This window comes from Bombina bombina, chromosome 6 (assembly GCF_027579735.1).
Source record: "Bombina bombina isolate aBomBom1 chromosome 6, aBomBom1.pri, whole genome shotgun sequence".
NCBI lineage: Eukaryota > Metazoa > Chordata > Amphibia > Anura > Bombinatoridae > Bombina > Bombina bombina.
In genome coordinates, this window is record NC_069504.1 from 582,200,849 (window position 1) to 582,223,601 (window position 22,753).

Sequence of the window (22,753 nt, forward strand, 5' to 3'; positions counted from 1 at the left end):
GCTCATCTTTGATGATACCAGCCCAAATCAGTACTCCACCTCGCTGGCGTCTGAGTCGGACTGGAGCTCTCTGCCCTTTACCAATCCAGCCACGGGCCCATCCATCTGGCCCATCAAGACTCACTCTCATTTCATCAGTCCATAAAACCTTAGAAAAATCAGTCTTGAGATATTTCTTGGCCCAGTCTTGACGTTTCAGCTTGTGTGTCTTGTTCAGTGGTGGTCATCTTTCAGCCTTTCTTACCTTGGCCATGTCTCTGAGTATTGCACACCTTGTGCTTTTGGGCACTCCAGTAATGTTGCAGCTCTGAAATATGGCCAAACTGGTGGCAAGTGGCATCTTGGCAGCTGCACGCTTGACTTTTCTCAGTTCATGGGCAGTTATTTTGTGCCTTTGTTTTTCCACACGCTTCTTGCGACCCTGTTGACTATTTTGAATGAAACGCTTGATTGTTCGATGATCACGCTTCAGAAGCTTTGCAATTTTAAGAGTGCTGCATCCCTCTGCAAGATATCTCACAATTTTTGACTTTTCTGAGCCTGTCAAGTCCTTCTTTTGACCCATTTTGCCAAAGGAAAGGAAGTTGCCTAATAATTATGCACACCTGATATAGGGTGTTGATGTCATTAGACCACACCCCTTCTCATTACAGAGATGCACATCACCTAATATGCTTAATTGGTAGTAGGCTTTCGAGCCTATACAGCTTGGAGTAAGACAACATGCATAAAGAGGATGATGTGGTCAAAATACTAATTTGCCTAATAATTCTGCACACAGTGTATATATATATATATATATATATATATATATATATATATATATATATATATATATATATATATATATATATATATATATATATATATATATATATATAACATAATTTATGTAAGAACTTACCTGATAAATTCATTTCTTTCATATTAGCAAGAGTCCATGAGCTAGTGACGTATGGGATATACATTCCTACCAGGAGGGGCAAAGTTTCCCAAACCTCAAAATGCCTATAAATACACCCCTCACCACACCCACAATTCAGTTTAACGAATAGCCAAGAAGTGGGGTGATAAAAAAGTGCGAAAGCATATAAAATAAGGAATTGGAATAATTGTGCTTTATACAAAATCATAACCACCACAAAAAAAGGGCGGGCCTCATGGACTCTTGCTAATATGAAAGAAATGAATTTATCAGGTAAGTTCTTACATAAATTATGTTTTCTTTCATGTAATTAGCAAGAGTCCATGAGCTAGTGACGTATGGGATAATGATTACCCAAGATGTGGATCTTTCCACACAAGAGTCACTAGAGAGGGAGGGATAAAATAAAGACAGCCAATTCCTGCTGAAAATAATCCACACCCAAAATAAAGTTTAACGAAAAACATAAGCAGAAGATTCAAACTGAAACCGCTGCCTGAAGTACTTTTCTACCAAAAACTGCTTCAGAAGAAGAAAATACATCAAAATGGTAGAATTTAGTAAAAGTATGCAAAGAGGACCAAGTTGCTGCTTTGCAAATCTGATCAACCGAAGCTTCATTCCTAAACGCCCAGGAAGTAGAAACTGACCTAGTAGAATGAGCTGTAATTCTCTGAGGCGGAGTTTTACCCGACTCAACATAGGCAAGATGAATTAAAGATTTCAACCAAGATGCCAAAGAAATGGCAGAAGCTTTCTGGCCTTTTCTAGAACTGGAAAAGATAACAAATAGACTAGAAGTCTTTCGGAAAGATTTAGTAGCTTCAACATAATATTTCAAAGCTCTAACAACATCCAAAGAATGCAACGATTTCTCCTTAGAATTCTTAGGATTAGGACATAATGAAGGAACCACAATTTCTCTACTAATGTTGTTGGAATTCACAACTTTAGGTAAAAATTCAAAAGAAGTTCGCAACACCGCCTTATCCTGATGAAAAATCAGAAAAGGAGACTCACAAGAAAGAGCAGATAATTCAGAAACTCTTCTGGCAGAAGAGATGGCCAAAAGGAACAAAACTTTCCAAGAAAGTAATTTAATGTCCAATGAATGCATAGGTTCAAACGGAGGAGCTTGAAGAGCCCCCAGAACCAAATTCAAACTCCAAGGAGGAGAAATTGACTTAATGACAGGTTTTATACGAACCAAAGCTTGTACAAAACAATGAATATCAGGAAGAATAGCAATCTTTCTGTGAAAAAGAACAGAAAGAGCAGAGATTTGTCCTTTCAAGGAACTTGCGGACAAACCTTTATCTAAACCATCCTGAAGAAACTGTAAAATTCTCGGTATTCTAAAAGAATGCCAAGAAAAATGATGAGAAATAAACCAAGAAATATAAGTCTTTCAGACTCTATAATATATCTCTCTAGATACAGATTTACGAGCCTGTAACATAGTATTAATCACAGAGTCAGAGAAACCTCTTTGACGAAGAATCAAGCGTTCAATCTCCATACCTTTAAATTTAAGGATTTCAGATCCTGATGGAAAAAAGGACCTTGTGACAGAAGGTCTGGTCTTAACGGAAGAGTCCACGGTTGGCAAGAGGCCATCCGGACAAGATCCGCATACCAAAACCTGTGAGGCCATGCCGGAGCTACAAGCAGAACAAACGAGCATTCCTTCAGAATCTTGGAGATTACTCTTGGAAGAAGAACTAGAGGCGGAAAGATATAGGCAGGATGATACTTCCAAGGAAGTGATAATGCATCCACTGCTTCCGCCTGAGGATCCCGGGATCTGGACAGATACCTGGGAAGTTTCTTGTTTAGATGGGACGCCATCAAATCTATTTCTGGAAGTTCCCACATTTGAACAATCTGAAGAAATACCTCTGGGTGAAGAGACCATTCGCCCGGATGCAACGTTTGGCGACTGAGATAATCCGCTTCCCAATTGTCTACACCTGGGATATGAACCGCAGAGATTAGACAGGAGCTGGATTCCGCCCAAACCAAAATTCGAGATACTTCTTTCATAGCCAGAGGACTGTGAGTCCCTCCTTGATGATTGATGTATGCCACAGTTGTGACATTGTCTGTCTGAAAACAAATGAACGATTCTCTCTTCAGAAGAGGCCAAAACTGAAGAGCTCTGAAAATTGCACGGAGTTCCAAAATATTGATCGGTAATCTCACCTCCTGAGATTCCCAAACTCCTTGTGCCGTCAGAGATCCCCACACAGCTCCCCAACCTGTGAGACTTGCATCTGTTGATATTACAGTCCAGGTCGGAAGCCCAAAAGAAGCCCCCTGAATTAAACGAAGGTGATCTGTCCACCACGTTAGAGAGTGTCGAACAATCGGTTTTAAAGATATTAACTGAGATATCTTTGTGTAATCCTTGCACCATTGATTCAGCATACAAAGCTGAAGAGGTCGCATGTGAAAACAAGCAAAGGGGATCGCGTCCGATGCAGCAGTCATAAGACCTAGAATTTCCATGCATAAGGCTACCGAAGGGAATGATTGTGACTGAAGGTTTCGACAAGCTGCAATCAGTTTTAGACGTCTCTTGTCTGTTAAAGACAGAGTCATGGACACTGAATCTATCTGGAAACCCAGAAAGGTTACCCTTGTCTGAGGAATCAATGAACTTTTTGGTAAATTGATCCTCCAACCATGATCTTGAAGAAACAACACAAGTCGATTCGTATGAAATTCTGCTAAATGTAAAGACTGAGCAAGTACCAAGATATCGTCCAAATAAGGAAATACCACAATACCCTGTTCTCTGATTACAGACAGAAGGGCACCGAGAACCTTTGTAAAAATTCTTGGAGCTGTAGCTAGGCCAAACGGCAGAGCCACAAACTGGTAATGCTTGTCCAGAAAAGAGAATCTCAGGAACTGATAATGATCTGGATGAATCGGAATATGCAGATATGCATCCTGTAAATCTATTGTGGACATATAATTCCCTTGCTGAACAAAAGGCAAGATAGTCCTTACAGTTACCATCTTGAACGTTGGTATCCTTACATAACGATTCAATATTTTTAGATCCAGAACTGGTCTGAAGGAATTCTCCTTCTTTGGTACAATGAAGAGATTTGAATAAAACCCCATCCCCTGTTCCTGAACTGGAACTGGCATAATTACTCCAGTCAACTCTAGATCTGAAACACAATTCAGAAATGCTTGAGCTTTCACTGGATTTACTGTGACACGGGAAAGAAAAAATCTCTTTGCAGGAGGTCTCATCTTGAAACCAATTCTGTACCCTTCTGAAACAATGTTCTGAATCCAAAGATTGTGAACAGAATTGATCCAAATTTCTTTGAAAAAACGTAACCTGCCCCCTACCAGCTGAGCTGGAATGAGGGCCGCACCTTCATGTGGACTTAGAAGCAGGCTTTGCCTTTCTGGCTGGCTTGGATTTATTCCAGATTGGAGATGGTTTCCAAACTGAAACTGCTCCTGAGGATGAAGGATCAGACTTTTGTTCTTTGTTGAAACGAAAGGAACGAAAACGATTATTAGCCCTGTTTTTACCTTTAGATTTTTTATCCTGTGTTAAAAAAGTTCCTTTCCCACCAGTAACAGTTGAAATAATAGAATCCAACTGAGAACCAAATAATTTGTTACCCTGGAAAGAAATGGAAAGTAGAGTTGATTTAGAAGCCATATCAGCATTCCAAGTCTTAAGCCATAAAGCTCTTCTAGCTAAAATAGCTAGAGACCTAAACCTGACATCAACTCTGATAATATCAAAGATGGCATCACAGATAAAATTATTAGCATGCTGAAGAAGAATAAAAATATCATGAGAATCATGATGTGTTACTTGTTGCGCTAAAGTTTCCAACCAAAAAGTTGAAGCTGCAGCAACATCAGCCAAAGATATAGCAGGTCTAAGAAGATTACCTGAACACAGATAAGCTTTTCTTAGAAAGGATTCAATTTTCCTATCTAAAGGATCCTTAAACGAAGTACCATCTGACGTAGGAATAGTAGTACGTTTAGCAAGGGTAGAAATAGCCCCATCAACTTTAGGGATTTTGTCCCAAAATTCTAATCTGTCAGACGGCACAGGATATAATTGCTTAAAACGTTTAGAAGGAGTAAATGAATTACCCAATTTATCTTATTCTTTGGAAATTACTGCAGAAATAGCATTAGGAACAGGAAAAACTTCTGGAATAACCACAGGAGATTTAAATACCTTATCCAAACGTTTAGAATTAGTATCAAGAGGACCAGAATCCTCTATTTCTAAAGCAATTAGAACTTCTTTAAGTAAAGAACGAATAAATTCCATTTTAAATAAATATGAAGATTTATCAGCATCAACCTCTGAGACAGAATCCTCTGAACCAGAAGAGTCATCAGAATCAGAATGATGATGTTCATTTAAAAATTCATCTGTAGGGAGAGAAGTTTTAAAAGATTTTTTACGTTTACTAGAAGGAGAAATAACAGACATAGCCTTCTTTATGGATTCAGAAACAAAATCTCTTATGTTATCAGGAACATTCTGCACCTTAGATGTTGAAGGAACTGCAACAGGCAATGGTACTTTACTAAAGGAAATATTATCTGCATTAACAAGTTTGTCATGACAATCAATACAAACAACAGCTGGAGGAATAGCTACCAAAAGTTTACAGCAGATACACTTAGCTTTGGTAGATCCAGCACTAGACAGCGATTTTCCTGTAGTATCTTCTGACTCAGATGCAACGTGAGACATCTTGCAACATGTAAGAGAAAAAACAACATATAAAGCAAAATTGATCAAATTCCTTAAATGACAGTTTCAGGAATGGGAAAAAATGCCAAAGAACAAGCTTCTAGCAACCAGAAGCAATAAAAAATGAGACTTAAATAATGTGGAGACAAAAGCGACGCCCATATTTTTTAGCGCCAAATCAGACGCCCACATTATTTGGCGCCTAAATGCTTTTGGCGCCAAAAATGACGCCACATCCGGAACGCCGACATCTTTGGCGCAAAATAACGTCAAAAAAATGACGCAACTTCCGGCGACACGTATGACGCCGGAAACGGAAGAATTTTTGCGCCAAAAAAGTCCGCGCCAAGAATGACGCAATAAAATGAAGCATTTTCAGCCCCCGCGAGCCTAACAGCCCACAGGGAAAAAAGAGTCAAATTTTTGAAGGTAAGAAAAAAATGATTAATTCAAAATGCATTATCCCAAATATGAAACTGACTGTCTGAAAAATAAGGAAAGTTGAACATTCTGAGTCAAGGCAAATAAATGTTTGAATACATATATTTAGAACTTTATAAACAAAGTGCCCAACCATAGCTTAGAGTGTCACAGAAAATAAGATTTACTTACCCCAGGACACTCATCTATATGTTTGTAGAAAGCCAAACCAGTACTGAAACGAGAATCAGCAGAGGTAATGGTATATATAAGAGTATATCGTCGATCTGAAAAGGGAGGTAAGAGATGAATCTCTACGACCGATAACAGAGAACCTATGAAATAGACCCCGTAGAAGGAGATCACTGCATTCAAATAGGCAATACTCTCCTCACATCCCTCTGACATTCACTGCACGCTGAGAGGAAAACCGGGCTCCAACTTGCTGCGGAGCGCATATCAACGTAGAATCTAGCACAAACTTACTTCACCACCTCCATCGGAGGCAAAGTTTGTAAAACTGAATTGTGGGTGTGGTGAGGGGTGTATTTATAGGCATTTTGAGGTTTGGGAAACTTTGCCCCTCCTGGTAGGAATGTATATCCCATACGTCACTAGCTCATGGACTCTTGCTAATTACATGAAAGAAATATATATATATATATATATATATATATATATATATATAAAGTTTTGTAAAATGTTTAATTATTTATTGTTCCCAATATTTTATTGCTGCATGTTACATGATGTGTATATTTTATGTTTACAGTATTTCGGTCTTTTACAAATATATCCTGGTATCCAATCCATGCAACGTATGTTCATTTATCTTTGTTTTAACTAAATGTGGCTCTTTTGTAAATAGCATTTTATCTTGCATATAATGCATTAGCAGATCTCCATAGATACACTGACAGAGACAGATGGACAGACTTTCAGTTGCAAACCTGGATTTTTAGGCGCTAAGAAGGTAACATGAATATATACATGAACCAAAAGTACACAGTAATTATGTGTCTAGTAACTGTTTGCATAATGTTGAAATTCAGTAATATATATATTGGAATTTCCATGGAACCATTTTTCCAACATGAACTAAATATCAGCTGCCTTGAAAACTTATACAATTAAATTTTAGTCAACTAAAAGGCATCACAACCTACTGCAAACTGACACAAAACCTAAAGGCTGAAATAACATTTCTACTGTTTAGCCCAAACTGTAGCATGTTTTCAAATGGGAAGGGGGAAAAGTCTACACTCATCTGTCTTAAATGGCTCCCCAACAGCTTGTCTACAACTCAGATGTTACTTACCTTGGGTAAGTTGGTGTCAAGCTCCGATTACCATTGTCATATTATTTTCCCTCTGTATGAGTGCCACTGTCTTCGTTTTGACCGGAACACACACACCAGTTCATTTTTGGTTCCTGTTCACGTGACTCAAAAGATGTCAATTCCATTTTTTTCATGACATTATTTCTGGTTGGTCATACTCAAATATATTTGTAGTTCTATCAGTCAATTTCACAGACGCCATATTTGTAGTTTCTTTGGTCTTATTGTAAAGCGGTTTAAGCAATGAGGCCAATGATAACAAATAAGTAAGGATAGAGCATACAGTCTTAAAAAAAGGTTCAGCTGCTGGCCCACCAGTGGGCCCAAATGGCCCGGCCCACCAGGATTTTTCTTGGTATCCTGGCAGCCCAATCCAGCCCTGACTGGGGCACTCACCACTTCCTGTGAGCCAGACAACCCACAAGCAGACTCTCTACGTCGCCACACGGTCAGCATACGGAAGTGAAAAAACAACGTAACCGCACACAGTCATGAAATAGCACGCAAATCCAAACATCGCGCCAAATGACGATAAGGCTGTTAATGTTCCGAAAAGCCATGAGCCTAAAGTATTACTACACATCAGCAGATAGAACCACATAACAAACATGATTAAAGTCCCCCCTGTTCAATAACCCCCTTAGGGGATAATAACCCAGGATTCCTTATTTTAAGATAAAAGGAGTCCCACTGGGACCCTACAATTACGTTGACATCACATTCACATAATGAAGTAAAATGAAACAATCTTACCGAAATCTACGCCGTGGAACAGGAACACGGCCCTTCAAGTGTGACAGATAGTAGCCTTGCTTCTGACATGGACTTGAGTGAACAAAGAAAGGCAGCGAAACTCGTCAACGCTGATTGCCAAGGAGCTGTTAATATGAGTTGGGATGGTTACACAGAAAAACTCTCCATGCATCTCCGGACTCTAACTTTCATCCATGCTCTCACTGAGAGGCTGACAGGACTACTTTAAACTCCATTCTTATTTCAAAGAGTACTACCCTCCATAAGAGACTTAACTCAAACTTCTGACACTTCTCTGCCAACTTCCTGTGACAAAAGGCAAAGAATGACTGGGGGATGAGGGAAGTGGGGGAGGTATTTAAAGCCTTTGGCTGGGGTGTCTTTGCCTCCTCCTGGTGGCCAGGTTCTGAATTCCCAAAAGTATTGAATGCAGCTGTGGACTCTTCCTGTTTAAGAAGAAAAAAAAACGATTTACAAGTATTTAACACTACTAAAATATATAGCATTAATGCTTAGCATGGATGTTTATGTGGTGCAAAAACAAGTCGGTACAAATGCAGGTCAAAGTACATTTCAAGTTCATGTTTATTATCCCTATAAATAAAGATTATTAACAATTTAAGTTTGCAATATAAAATATCTAATTATGCCTAGTTAAAAAAACTTCAAAATATACTTGTATTTTGTTATGTATTCTTTTTCCTGTAGTTAACTCTAAAAATTGAGGTTGAGTTGTTTTATTTATTTTTTTAAAGGAAAACCTAGGTTATAATATGATGGTGCCTATTGCTTTATGGAAACTGAAACGTTACACATTTCTTCAATATTTAAACAACAAACAATATCTATTAATATCTATTTTATTTTCAGGATAATCTTAGCTTTGAAAACATCAAAATGCTTCGCATTTATTTAGGTTTTATGACCATATATGGAATGTATCTAGCAGAAAATATTAACATATTTGACAATATTTCATTCACTGACATGGCTTCAAAATCAGAAATGTTCCAATAATTTTACTGAACATGCCAGTTTGACTAACAAACAACCAATTGAAAATAAAGACTGTATAATGTGTACTGGCCTAATTTGCAGCAAAATGTTCTTTGGTTTCATTTCTCAAACAAAAAGAACTACCATACCTGGATTTTGATATGATTCAGCTACATATTCAAATGCAAAGAGAAGCTGGAGATCAGTAGGCTGAGAATAGTGAGCTAAAGCGAGGCAAACCTAAAACAAACAAAATGTTTTAATTAATAAAAGAATTTGCCAATATTTCAGCTACAGCAGTCAATTTTGAGAGCTACCCCTCCCACCATGAACCCGACTGGTTCATATACTTGGCAATTAAAATTGTAGTAAAAAATATATAAAAATAGTAAGAAATTATGATACACTCCACCCTGTGGCAAAAAAACAATTTATGCTTACCTGATAAATTTATTTCTCTTGTAGTGTATCCAGTTCACGGATCATCCATTACTTGTGGGATATTCTCCTTCCCAACAGGAAGTTGCAAGAGGTTCACCCACAGCAGAGCTGCTATATAGCTCCTCCCCTCACTGCCATATCCAGTCATTCGACCGAAACAAGACGAGAAAGGAGAAACCATAGGGTGCAGTGGTGACTGTAGTTTAATTAAAATTTAGACCTGCCTGAAAAGGACAGGGCGGGCCGTGGACTGGATACACTACAAGAGAAATAAATTTATCAGGTAAGCATAAATTATGTTTTCTCTTGTTAAGTGTATCCAGTCCACGGATCATCCATTACTTGTGGGATACCAATACCAAAGCTAAAGTACACGGATGATGGGAGGGACAAGGAAGGAAATTAAACGGAAGGAACCACTGCCGTAGATCCTTTCTCCCAAAAACAGCCTCAGAAGAAGCAAAAGTATCAAATTTGGAAAATTTGGAAAAAGTATGAAGGGAAGACCAAGTTGCAGCCTTGCAAATCTGTTCAACAGAGGCCTCATTTTTAAAGGCCCAGGTGGAAGCCACAGCTCTAGTAGAATGAGCTGTAATCCTTTCAGGAGGCTGCTGTCCAGCAGTCTCATAGGCTAAAAGGATTATACTCCGAAGCCAAAAAGAAAGAGAGGTTGCCGAGGCCTTCTGACCTCTCCTCTGTCCAGAGTAAACAACAAACAGGTTAGATGTTTGGCGAAAATCTTTAGTAGCCTGTAAGTAAAACTTCAAGGCACGGACTACGTCTAGATTATGCAAAAGACGTTCCTTCTTTGAAGAAGGATTAGGACATAATGATGGAACAACAATCTCTTGATTGATATTCTTGTTAGAAACCACCTTAGGTAAAAACCCAGGTTTTGTACGCAGAACAACTTTATCTGAATGAAAGATCAGATAAGGAGAATCACAATGTAAGGCAGATAACTCCGAGACTCTTCGAGCCGAGGAAATAGCCATCAGAAAAAGAACTTTCCATGAAAGAAGTTTGATATCAATAGAATGAAGGGGTTCAAACGGAACCCAGGGAAGAAATTTAAGAACCAAGTTTAAGCTCCATGGAGGAGCAACAGGTTTAAACACAGGCTTAATTCTAACTAAAGCCTGACAAAATGCCTGAACGTCTGGAACTTCTGCCAGACGCTTGTGTAAAAGGACAGAGCAGAAATCTGTCCCTTTAAAGAACTAGCTGATAATCCTTTGTCCAAACCATCTTGGAGGAAGGACAATATCCTAGGAATCCTAACCCTACTCCATGAGTAATTCTTGGATTCACACCAATGAAGATATTTACGCCATATCTTGCGGTAAATTTTCCTGGTGACAGGCTTTCGTGCCTGTATTAAGGTATCAATTACTGACTCGGAGAAGCCACGCTTTGATAGGATCAAGCGTTCAATCTCCATGCAGTCAGTCTCAGAGAAAGTAGATTCGGATGATTGAAAGGACCTTGTATTAGAAGGTCTTGTCTCAGAGGCAGAGTCCATGGTGGAAAGGATGACATGTCCACTAGGTCTGGATACCAGGTCCTGCGTGGCCACGCACGCGCTATCAATATCACCGATGCTCTTTCCTGTTTGATTTTGGCAATCAGACGAGGGAGCAGAGGAAACGGTGGAAACACATAAGCCAGGTTGAAGAACCAAGGCGCTGCTAGAGCATCTATCAGTGCCGCTTCTGGGTCCCTGGACCTGGATCCGTAACAAGGAAGCTTGGCGTTCTGGCGAGACGCCATGAGATCCAATTCTGGTTTGCCCCAACGGAGAACCAATTGAGCAAACACCTCCGGATGGAGTTCCCATTTCCCCGGATGAAAAGTCTGACAACTTAGAAAATCCGCCTCCCAGTTCTCTACACCTGGGATATGGATCGCTGACAGGTAGCAAGAGTGAGTCTCTGCCCAGCGAATTATCTTGGAGACTTCTGACATCGCTAGGGAACTCCTGGTTCCCCCTTGATGGTTGATGTAAGCCACAGTCGTGATGTTGTCCGACTGAAATCTGATGAACCTCAGTGTTGCTAGCTGAGGCCAAGCCAGAAGAGCATTGAATATTGCTCTTAACTCCAGAATATTTATTGGGAGGAGTTTCTCCTCCTGAGTCCATGAACCCTGAGCCTTCAGGGAGTTCCAGACTGCACCCCAACCTAGAAGGCTGGCATCTATTGTTACAATTGTCCAATCTGGTCTGCGAAAGGTCATACCCTTGGACAGATGGGCCCGAGATAACCACCAGAGAAGAGAATCTCTGGTTTCCTGATCCAGATTTAGTAGAGGGAACAAATCTGTGTAATCCCCATCCCACTGACTCAGCATGCATAATTGCAGCGGTCTGAGATGCAGGCGCGCGAATGGCACTATGTCCATCGCCGCTACCATTAAGACGATTACTTCCATGCACTGAGCCACCGTGGGGCGCGGAATGGAGTGAAGAACACGGCAAGCATTTAGAAGTTTTGATAACCTGGACTCCGTCAAGTAAATTTTAATTTCTACAGAATCTATTAGAGTCCCTAGGAAGGAAACCCTCGTGAGAGGAGATAGAGAACTCTTTTCTTCGTTCACTTTCCACCCATGCAACCTCAGGAATGCCAGAACTATCTCTGTATGAGATTTGGCAACTTGAAAGGTAAGGAGCCACCGCTATGCCTCGCGGTCTTAGGACCGCCAGAAGTGAGCCCAGAACCTTTGTAAAAATTCTTGGGGCTGTAGCCAACCCGAATGGAAGAGCTACAAATTGGTAATGCCTGTCTAGAAAGGCAAACCTCAGGAACTGATGATGATTCTTGTGAATCGGAATGTGAAGGTAGGAATCCTTTAAGTCCACTGTGGTCATGTACTGACCCTCTTGGATCATAATGACGGAACTCTGAGGAATTTGTTTAGGATCTTTAAATCCAAAATTGGTCTGAAGGTTCCCTCTTTTTTGGGAACCACAAACAGATTTGAATAAACCCCTGTCCTTGTTCCGTCCGCGGAACTGGATGGATCACTCCCATTACAAGGAGATCTTGTACGCAGCTTAGGAATGCCTCTTTCTTTATCTGGTTTGCAGATAATCTTGAAAGGTGAAATCTCCCTTGTGGAGGAGAAGCTTTGAAGTCCAGAAGATATCTCTGAGATATGATCTCCAACGCCCAGGGATCCTGAACATCTCTTGCCCACGCCTGGGCAAAGAGAGAGAGTCTGCCCCCTACTAGATCCGTTGTCGGATAGGGGGCCGCTCCTTCATGCTGTCTTAGAGGCAGCAGCAGGCTTTCTGGCCTGCTTGCCCTTGTTCCAGGACTGGTTAGGTTTCCAGGCCTGCTTGGATTGAGCAAAAGTTCCCTCTTGTTTTGAAGCAGAGGAAGTTGAGACTGCACCTGCCTTGAAATTTCGAAAGGCACGAAAATTAGACTGTTAGGCCTTTGATTTGGCCCTGTCCTGAGGAAGGGTATGACCCTTACCTCCAGTAATGTCAGCAATAATTTCTTTCAAACCAGGCCCGAATAAGGTCTGCCCCTTGAAAGGAATGTTGAATAATTTAGACTTTGAAGTCACATCAGCTGACCAGGATTTGAGCCATAGCGCCCTACGCGCCTGGATGGCGAATCCGGAATTCTTAGCCGTTAGTTTAGTCAAATGAACAATGGCATCAGAAACAAATGAGTTAGCTAGCTTAAGAGTTCTAAGCTTGTCAACAATTTCAGTCAATGGAGCTATATGGATGGCCTCTTCCAGGGCCTCAAACCAGAATGCCGCCGCAGCAATGACAGGCGCAATGCATGCAAGGGGCTGTAAAATAAAACCTTGTTGAATAAACATTTTCTTAAGGTAACCCTCTAATTTTTTATCCATTGGATCTGAAAAAGCACAACTGTCCTCAACCGGGATAGTGGTACGCTTTGCTAAAGTAGAAACTGCTCCCTCCACCTTAGGGACAGTCTGCCATAAGTCCCGTGTAGTGGCATCTATTGGAAACATTTTTCTAAATATAGGAGGTGGGGAAAAGGGCACACCGGGCCTATCCCACTCCTTACTAATAATTTCTGTAAGCCTTTAAGGTATTGGAAAAACATCAGTACTCACCGGCACTGCATAGTATTTATCCAGCCTACACAATTTCTCTGGCACTGCAATTGTGTCACAGTCATTCAGAGCAGCTAATACCTCCCCAAGCAATACACGGAGGTTCTCAAGCTTAAATTTAAAATTAGAAATATCTGAATCAGGTCTCCCCGATTCAGAGACATCACCCACAGACTGAAGCTCTCCGTCCTCAGGTTCTGCATATTGTGACGCAGTATCAGACATGGCTCTTACAGCATCTACGCGCTCTGTATCTCGTCAAACCCCAGAGCTATCGTGCTTGCCTCTCAATTCAGGCAATCTGGATAATACCTCTGACAGGGTATTATTCATGATTGCAGCCATGTCCTGCAAAGTAATCGCTATGGGCATCCCTGATGTACTTGGCGCCATATTAGCGTGCGTCCATTGAGCGGGAGGCGAAGGGTCCGACACGTGGGGAGAGTTAGTCGGCATAACTTCCCCCTCGACAGACCCCTCTGGTGACAATTCTTTTATAGATAAAGACTGATCTTTACTGTTTAATGTGAAATCAATACATTTAGTACACATTCTCCTATGGGGCTCCACCATGGCTTTTAAACATAATGAACAAGTATCCTCTGTTTCAGACATGTTTGTACAGACTAGCAATGAGACTAGCAAGCTTGGAAAACACTTTAAAGCAAGTTAACAAGCAATATAAAAAAACGTTACTGTGCCTTTAAGAGAAACAAATTTTGACAAAATTTGAAATAACAGTGAAAAAAGGCAGTTACACTAACAAAATTTTTACAGTGTATGTAACAAGTCAGCAGAGCATTGCACCCACTTGCAAATGGATGATTAACCCCTTAATAACAAAAACAGAATAATAAATGACAAAAACTTTTTTAAACACAGTCACAACAACTGCCACAGTCTACTGTGATTGTTACCCTCCTCAAACACGACTTTGAAGCCTTTTGAGCCCTTCAGAGATGTCCTGTATCATGCAGAGGGAAGCTGAATGTCTCTGTCAGTACAGGTAGCCCTCAGTTTACGCCGGGGTTAGGTTCCAGAAGGAATGGTTGCAAATCGAAACCGTTGTAAATTGAAACCCAGTTTATAATGTAAATCAATGGGAAGTGAGGGAGAGAGGTTCCAGGCCCCTCTCAAAATTGTCAAAAGTAACACTTAATACATTATTTTTAAAGCTTTGAAATGAAGACTTTAAATGCTAGACAGCATTATAAACCTAATAAAATAATCACACAACACAAAATATATAATTAAACTAAGATAAATTAACAAAAACATTTGTGAAACAGAATTATAAACCTAATAAAATAATCACACAACACAGACTTCACTTGCATTTTTCTGCAAACAGTTCTTTCTATGCATTCCAATCTGGACTGAGTTATAGACAGGAAGATCTTGTTCCTTTGAAATCTGCTCGATAGCTCAGGTCTGGTTAAAATGATTAATTTCAGCTTGCTTGGCTTTGCTGCAACACAAGCGGACAGCTCCATCTACCTGCTAATTTAATAAATGCACTGCTTCTCAATGCTTTTCAATAGCAGTCACATAACTGGAAAAAAAGGTTGTTATTCTGAAACGGTGTAAATTGAACCGTTGTAAAACGAGGGCCATCTGTATTTTTAGCTGCACAGAAAAGCACTAAAATAGGCCCTTCCCACTCATATTGCAACAGTGTAAAGCCTCAGGAAACTGTCTCTAGGCAAAAATCAAACCAGCCATGTGGAAAAAAACTAGGCCCCAATAAGTTTTGTCACCAAACATATATAAAAACGATTAAACATGCCAGCAAACGTTTTATATTACACTTTTATAAGAGTATGTATCTCTGTTAATAAGCCTGATACCAGTAGCTATCACTGCATTTAAGGCTTAACTTACATTAATCCGGTATCAGCAGCATTTTTCTAGCAAATTCCAACCCTAGAAATATATTAACTGCACATAGCTTATTGCAGGAAAACCTGCATGCCATTCCCCCTCTGAAGTTACCTCACTCCTCAGAATATGTGAGAACGGCAGTGGATCTTAGTTACTTCTGCTAAGATCATAGAAATCACAGGCAGATTCTTCTTCTAATGCTGCCTGAGATAAAACAGTACACTACGGTACCATTTAAAAATAAACTTTTGATTGAAGTTAAAAAACTAACTATAATACACCACTTTCCTCTTACTACGTCCATCTTTGTTGAGAGTTGCAAGAGAATGACTGGATATGGCAGTGAGGGGAGGAGCTATATAGCAGCTCTGCTGTGGGTGATCCTCTTGCAACTTCCTGTTGGGAAGGAGAATATCCCACAAGTAATGGATGATCCGTGGACTGGATACACTTAACAAGAGAAAAGAGAAATGTGAGATTCCTGTGGCTGTCAAGAACCAAATACAACAATTAAGCTATTTCCATTCTTCTTCTTTTTTTTGTAGAGGGGGAGAAGCAGTCTGGTAATGGAATAATATAGGACATAGGTTCACAGGGCTGAGCGTGGACCAGGTTGAATAATGGTGCTAAGGCAGTTCCAAGCCAGAAGACGACTGTTTGGGTTCAGCAGGATAGTCACAGTGGAGGGTAAAGATTTATTTTTTGAGGGCAGAAGCTCTGGTACATATGGTACCAGTGTGGTGTTACTATAATAAGGGTTATTGAAACCAGCTTTAGAGGTTCTATTATTCAGTGACACAAAGTGTCTCTCATCCATTAAAGTGCCAGTAAACCAAGAAAATAATGTTATATAATACTGCAAATAGTGCAGAATTATATAACATTATTTTAGTGCTAGCTTTATGTAACCTAATATTTTAATATTTATGTAATCTCTGAGAACATCTGGGCAGCAGTCTAGTCACAGCCCGGCCCGACCGTGCCATTACTCTCAATGTAGCTCGCTCCCGCTGTCAGACAGAGCAGGAACAAGCTACATTGATAGTAATGGCGCGGTCGGGCCGGGCTGTGACTAGACAGCTGGCCAGATGCGCTCTGAGGGAAAACCAGACCCACTCAGTAGAGCACAGAGGGCGGGTCTGAAACCCCTCTTTTTTAATAAAAAAATTACCTGGCAATATTAGGTTACATAAAGCTAACACTAAAATAGTTATGCCATAGCATAACAGTGGTCTTCTGGCCTGGAACTGCCTTAGCACCACTATGTGCAGAATTATATAACATTATTTTCTAGGTTTATTGGCCCATTAACTGTAACCAGCTGTATATTGTTCAGATCTAGAAAGTAAGCAGTGACTTTGTCTAGATTGACAGCTGTAGTAATGGACTTCTGCATAGAACTCTGCTTTAGCAACAAGTAATAGACAGCACTTACAAAACCTTGCATAACAGACCCGGATACATCAAATTCCCCTATGATTATTATGTACTTTATTCTATGTGAAACCAAAGTAACAGACATATGCTGAGCGTGTAGCATTACTGCCATATGCCCATGGTATGCCTTTCCCTACAAAGTAACGGCTAGATTTAGAGTTTTGTCGGTAACGACCCGCGTAGCTAACGCTGGCTTTTTTCTGGCCGCACCTTTAAAATAACTCTGGTATTGAGAGTCCACAGAATGGCTGCGTTAGGCTCCAAAAAAGGAGCGTAGAGCATATTTAACGCAACTTCAACTCTCGATACCAGAGTTGCTTACGGACGCGGCCAGCCTCAAAAACGTGCTCGTGCACGATTCCCCCATAGGAAACAATGGGGCTGTTTGAGTTGAAAAAAAACCTAACACCTGCAAAAAAGCCACGTTCAGCTCCTAACGCAGCCCCATTGTTGTCTATGGGGAAACACTTCCTACGTCTGCACCTAACACTCTAACATGTACCCCGAGTCTAAACACCCCTAACCTTACACTTATTAACCCACTATTCTGCCGCCCCCGCTATCGCTGACCCATGCATATTATTATTAACCCCTAATCTGCCGCTCCGTTAACCGCCGCTACTTACATTATCAATATGTACCCCTAATCTGCTGTCCCTAACACCGCCGACCCCTATATTATATTTATTAACCCCTAATCTGCCCCCCACAACGTCGCCTCCACCTGCCTACACTTTTTAACCCCTAATCTGCCGAGCGGACCGCACCGCTATTATAATAAAGTTATTAACCCCTAATCCGCCTCACTAACCCTATAATAAATAGTATTAACCCCTAATCTGCCCTCCCTAACATCACCGACACCTAACTTTAAACATTAACCCCTAATCTGCTGACTGGAGCACACCGCTATTCTAATAAATTTATTAACCCCTAAAGCTAAGTCTAACCCTAACACTAACACCCCCCTAAGTTAAATATAATTTAAATCTAACGAAATTAATTAACTCTTATTAAATAAATTATTCCTATTTAAAGCTAAATACTTACCTGTAAAATAAATCCTAATACAGCTACAATATAAATTATAATTATATTATAGCTATTTTAGGATTTATATTTATTTTACAGGTAACTTTGTATTTATTTTAACCAGGTACAATAGCTAAAATAGTTAAAATAATTACAAAATTACCTGTAAAATAAATCCTAACCTAAGTTACAATTAAACCTAACACTACACTATCAATAAATTAATTAAATAAAATACCTACAATTACCTACAATTAAACCTAACACTACACTATCAATACATTAAATACAATATCTACAAATAAATACAATGAAATAAACTAACTAAAGTACAAAAAATAAAAAAGAACTAAGTTACAAAAAATAAAAAAATATTTACAAACATCAGAAAAATATTACAACAATTTTAAACTAATTACACCTACTCTAAGCCCCCTAATAAAATAACAAAGACCCCCAAAATAAAAAAATGCCCTACCCTATTTTAAATTACAAAAGTTCAAAGCTCTTACCTTACCAGCCCTGAACAGGGCCCTTTGCGGGGCATGCCCCAAAGAATTCAGCTCTTTTTCCTGTAAAAAAAAACATACAATACCCCCCCCCCAACATTACAACCCACCACCCACATACCCCTAATCTAACCCAAACCCCCTTAAATTAACCTAACACTAAGCCCCTGAAGATCTTCCTACCTTATCTTCACCATACCAGGTTCACCGATCAATCCAGAAGAGCTCCTCCGATGTCCTGATCCAAGCCCAAGCAGGGGGCTGAAGATGTCCATGATCCGGCTGAAGTCTTCATCCAAGCGGGAGCTGAAGAGGTCCATGATCCGGCTGAAGTCATCATCCAAGCGGGAGCTGAAGAGGTCCATGATCCGGCTGAAGTCTTCTATCAACGGCATCTTCTTTCTTCCGGATCCATCTTGGAGACCTCAGACGCCGGACATCCTGCTGGCCCGACGGACTACCGACGAATGAAGGCTCCTTTAAGAGACGTCATCCAAGATGGCGTCCCTCGAATTCCGATTGGCTGATAGGATTCTATCAGCCAATCGGACTAAAGGTAGGAAAATTCTGATTGGCTGATGGAATCAGCCACTCAGAATCAAGTTCAATCCGATTGGGCGATCCGATCAGCCAATCGGATTGAACTTGATTCTGATTGGCTGATTCCATCAGCCAATCAGAATTTTCCTACCTTAATTCCGATTGGCTGATAGAATCCTATCAGCCAATCGGAATTCGAGGGACGCCATCTTGGATGACGTCCCTTAAAGGAGCCATCATTCGTCGGTAGTCCGTCGGGCCAGCAGGATGTCCGGCGTCGGAGGTTTGCAAGATGGATCCGGAAGAAAGAAGATTGAAGATGCCGTTGATAGAAGACTTCAGCCGGATCATGGACCTCTTCAGCTCCCGCTTGGATGATGACTTCAGCCGGATCATGGACATCTTCAGCCCCCTGCTTGGGCTTGGATCAGGACATCGGAGGAGCTCTTCTGGATCGATCGGTGAACCTGGTATGGTTAAGATAAGGCAGGAAGATCTTCAGGGGCTTAGTGTTAGGTTTATTTAAGGGGGGTTTGGGTTAGATTAGGGGTATGTGGGTGGTGGGTTGTAATGTTGGGGGGGGGGTATTGAATGTGTTTTTTTACAGGAAAGAGAGCTGAATTTCTTGGGGCATGCCCCGCAAAGGGCCCTGTTCAGGGCTGGTAAGGTAAAAGAGCTTTGAACTTTTGTAATTTAGAATAGGGTAGGGCATTTTTTATTTTGGGGGGCTTTGTTATTTTATTAGGGGGCTTAGAGTAGGTGTAGTTAGTTTAAAATTGATATAATATTTTTCTTATGTTTGTAAATATTTTTTTATTTTTTGTAACTTAGTTCTTTTTTATTTTTTGTACTTTAGTTAGTTTATTTCGTTGTATTTATTTGTAGATATTGTATTTAATTAATTTATTGATAGTGTAGTGTTAGGTTTAATTGTAACGTAGGTTAGGATTTATTTTACAGGTAATTTTGTAATTATTTTAAGTATTTTAGCTATTAAATAGTTCTTAACTATTTAATAGCTATTGTACCTATATTAGGATTTATTTTACAGGTAAGTATTTAGCTTTAAATAGGAATAATTTATTTAATAAGAGTTAATTAATTTCGTTAGATTTAAATAATATTTAACTTAGGGGGGTGTTAGTGTTAGGGTTAGACTTAGCTTTAGGGGTTAATACATTTATTAGAATAGCGGTGAGCTCCAGGCGGCAGATTAGGGGTTAATGTTTGAAGTTAGGTGTCGGTGATGTTAGGGAGGGCAGATTAGGGGTTAATACTATTTATTATAGGGTTAGTGAGGCGGATTAGGGGTTAATAAGTGTAGGCAGGTGGAGGCGACGTTGAGGGGGGCAGATTAGGGGTTAATAAATATAATATAGTGTTCGGCGGTGTTAGGGGCAGCAGATTAGGGGTACATAAGTATAACGTAGGTGGCAGTCGGCAGATTAGGGGTTAAAAAAATTTAATCGAGTGCCGGCGATGTGGGGGGGGCTCGGTTTAGGGGTACATAGGTAGTTTATGGGTGTTAGTGTACTTTAGGGCACAGTAGTTAAGAGCTTTATGAACCGGCGTTAGCCCAGAAAGCTCTTAACTACTGACTTTTTTCTGCGGCTGGAGTTTTGTCGTTAGATTTCTAACGCTCACTTCAGCCACGACTCTAAATACCGGAGTTAGAAAGATCCCATTGAAAAGATAGGATACGCAATTGACGTAAGGGGATCTGCGGTATGGAAAAGTCGCGGCTGAAAAGTGAGCGTTAGACCCTTTTTTGAATGACTCCAAATACTGGCGGTAGCCTAATACCAGCGTTAGGAGCCTCTAACGCTGGTTTTCACGGCTACCGCCAAACTCCAAATCTAGGCCTAACATAGGAAGAGTTTATTCTGAACAGATTAGAAATAGGACTGTAAATATGTTTTTCTGGGGTAGGGGGCATAAAAATTTCAGGCAAAAAAAAAATGAAAAATAGGTCACTTTAAAATATTCTACAAACAAATATTAGCATACACAACAGGGAAATCCAACACTTGTCTGTTGCCATCTGGTAGCAATGATTTCATATTGTACTTTACTTCCAGGAATCATTACAAACAGTAGCATCGATTAGTAGCTGTCCTGAACAATTTCCAGACACGTAGAATTAAAAGCGCTGCATACAAACATATGTCTCAGACTGCAACAAATATTAGAGCAATTCCAAAATCAAGCCAGTTTGCAATGACTCAGAAATATAATCACATTATGATGTTTGCAGGAAGTGCTGATGAACAATTCCGTTCCTGAACCATCAAACACTTGCTTGGCAGGTAGGATTTGTATGAGGGAGAAGCATTCTCCGTCCAAAGGAAACCTTGTTCTGCACAATTTCCAGGAGATGAATACAGATTGCACTAATCAGGCTGTGAGTCAAATGTGAACTGGGAGAGCTGAACATTTCCCAGCATGCACAACCCCTGCAGATACAGCTATTGTTACAGCGTTTAAATCACAATTACAGATGTGCGGAAACTGAATGTGTAGCAAAGCATCAACAGTAATTGTAGCAAGTCAAAAGCAAGTAGCAATTATGTCTTCAACTTCAATACTTTATAGCAGGGGTGTCAAACTCATTTGAGTCGCGGGCCATTTTCCATACAAGACCAACGCACGTGGGCAGCACACTACCTACATATCTTGCCATTGCAAAACACAGCAGTGGCGTTTGCTATAACTATGTGTTCCAAAGAATGTTTTCTGTAACTCCTAAGTAACTTACTCTGTCTTCATGAAACACGTTCTAATGCTTCATCTGGTTGCTCTCCCAGATAAAATAAATAAATATATATATATATATATAAAATATTTATCAGATATAAAGTATGCAATTTTACTTAGTGAAAATTATGGAAAGGAATGGGCAAAAAAGTCTCAGGGGTTTTAATGATCTTGCTACCATAGCGCAGCTGCTCACTATACAACGAGTGAAATCACAATGCCGGAACAAAAGGGATAAAATCTTTACAATGGAGAGCTGAATGGATGTTGCACGCATGCATAACCCTAACGGTAAACACGCTCACTCTTTACGTAAGAAGTATATTATAATTTATAGGATTTCATGTATGTGTCGTGGGCGGCAAAAAATTAGGTCTTGGACCACATGAAGCCCGTGGGCCACCAGTTTGACACCCCTGCTTTATAGGCATGATTAATCCTATTAAGATTTATCTACATATATAATGAACTTACTATTAAAGGGGATATGAATCAAGGATCTTTTAGTAAACACAAATATGTTTAATCAGCTTGTGTTAAACTTCAAACCTACTTATTTTCTTGCAAAATTAGCCATTCTCATTTTAGCCAATGCCCTCAGGGAGATGATAGAGTTGATATGTTGAGAACTTAAGTTGCATTCTGCCTCTTCTGGTTATGGGCAAAATGGACTCCATTTCTCTCGCATTCACTAAGCCAGCTCAAGTTACTCTAGAAGACTTATGACATCAAGCTAGATATGCCTTCCTGTAAAGACCGAGCCCCCTTGTGGGGCTGTGACAGGAAGTAAAGGACACAGCATAAATTAAGTTAAAAAATAAATGAATAAATAAAAGTTTAAATCCCTTTAAAATGATAAATAATACATA

General features: G+C 40.0%; 1 protein-coding gene across 1 annotated transcript in view; it reads right to left on the bottom strand.

Annotated features, from left to right (window-relative positions):
- MTMR10 (myotubularin related protein 10) overlaps window positions 1–22,753 on the bottom strand; it is a gene marked incomplete in the record, with an annotated part of 410,677 nt that overhangs the window by 242,265 nt on the left and 145,659 nt on the right. The window contains 1 exon segment of the mRNA XM_053717557.1: window positions 9,339–9,429. Within this exon segment, the coding sequence (XP_053573532.1) occupies window positions 9,339–9,429 (91 nt within the window).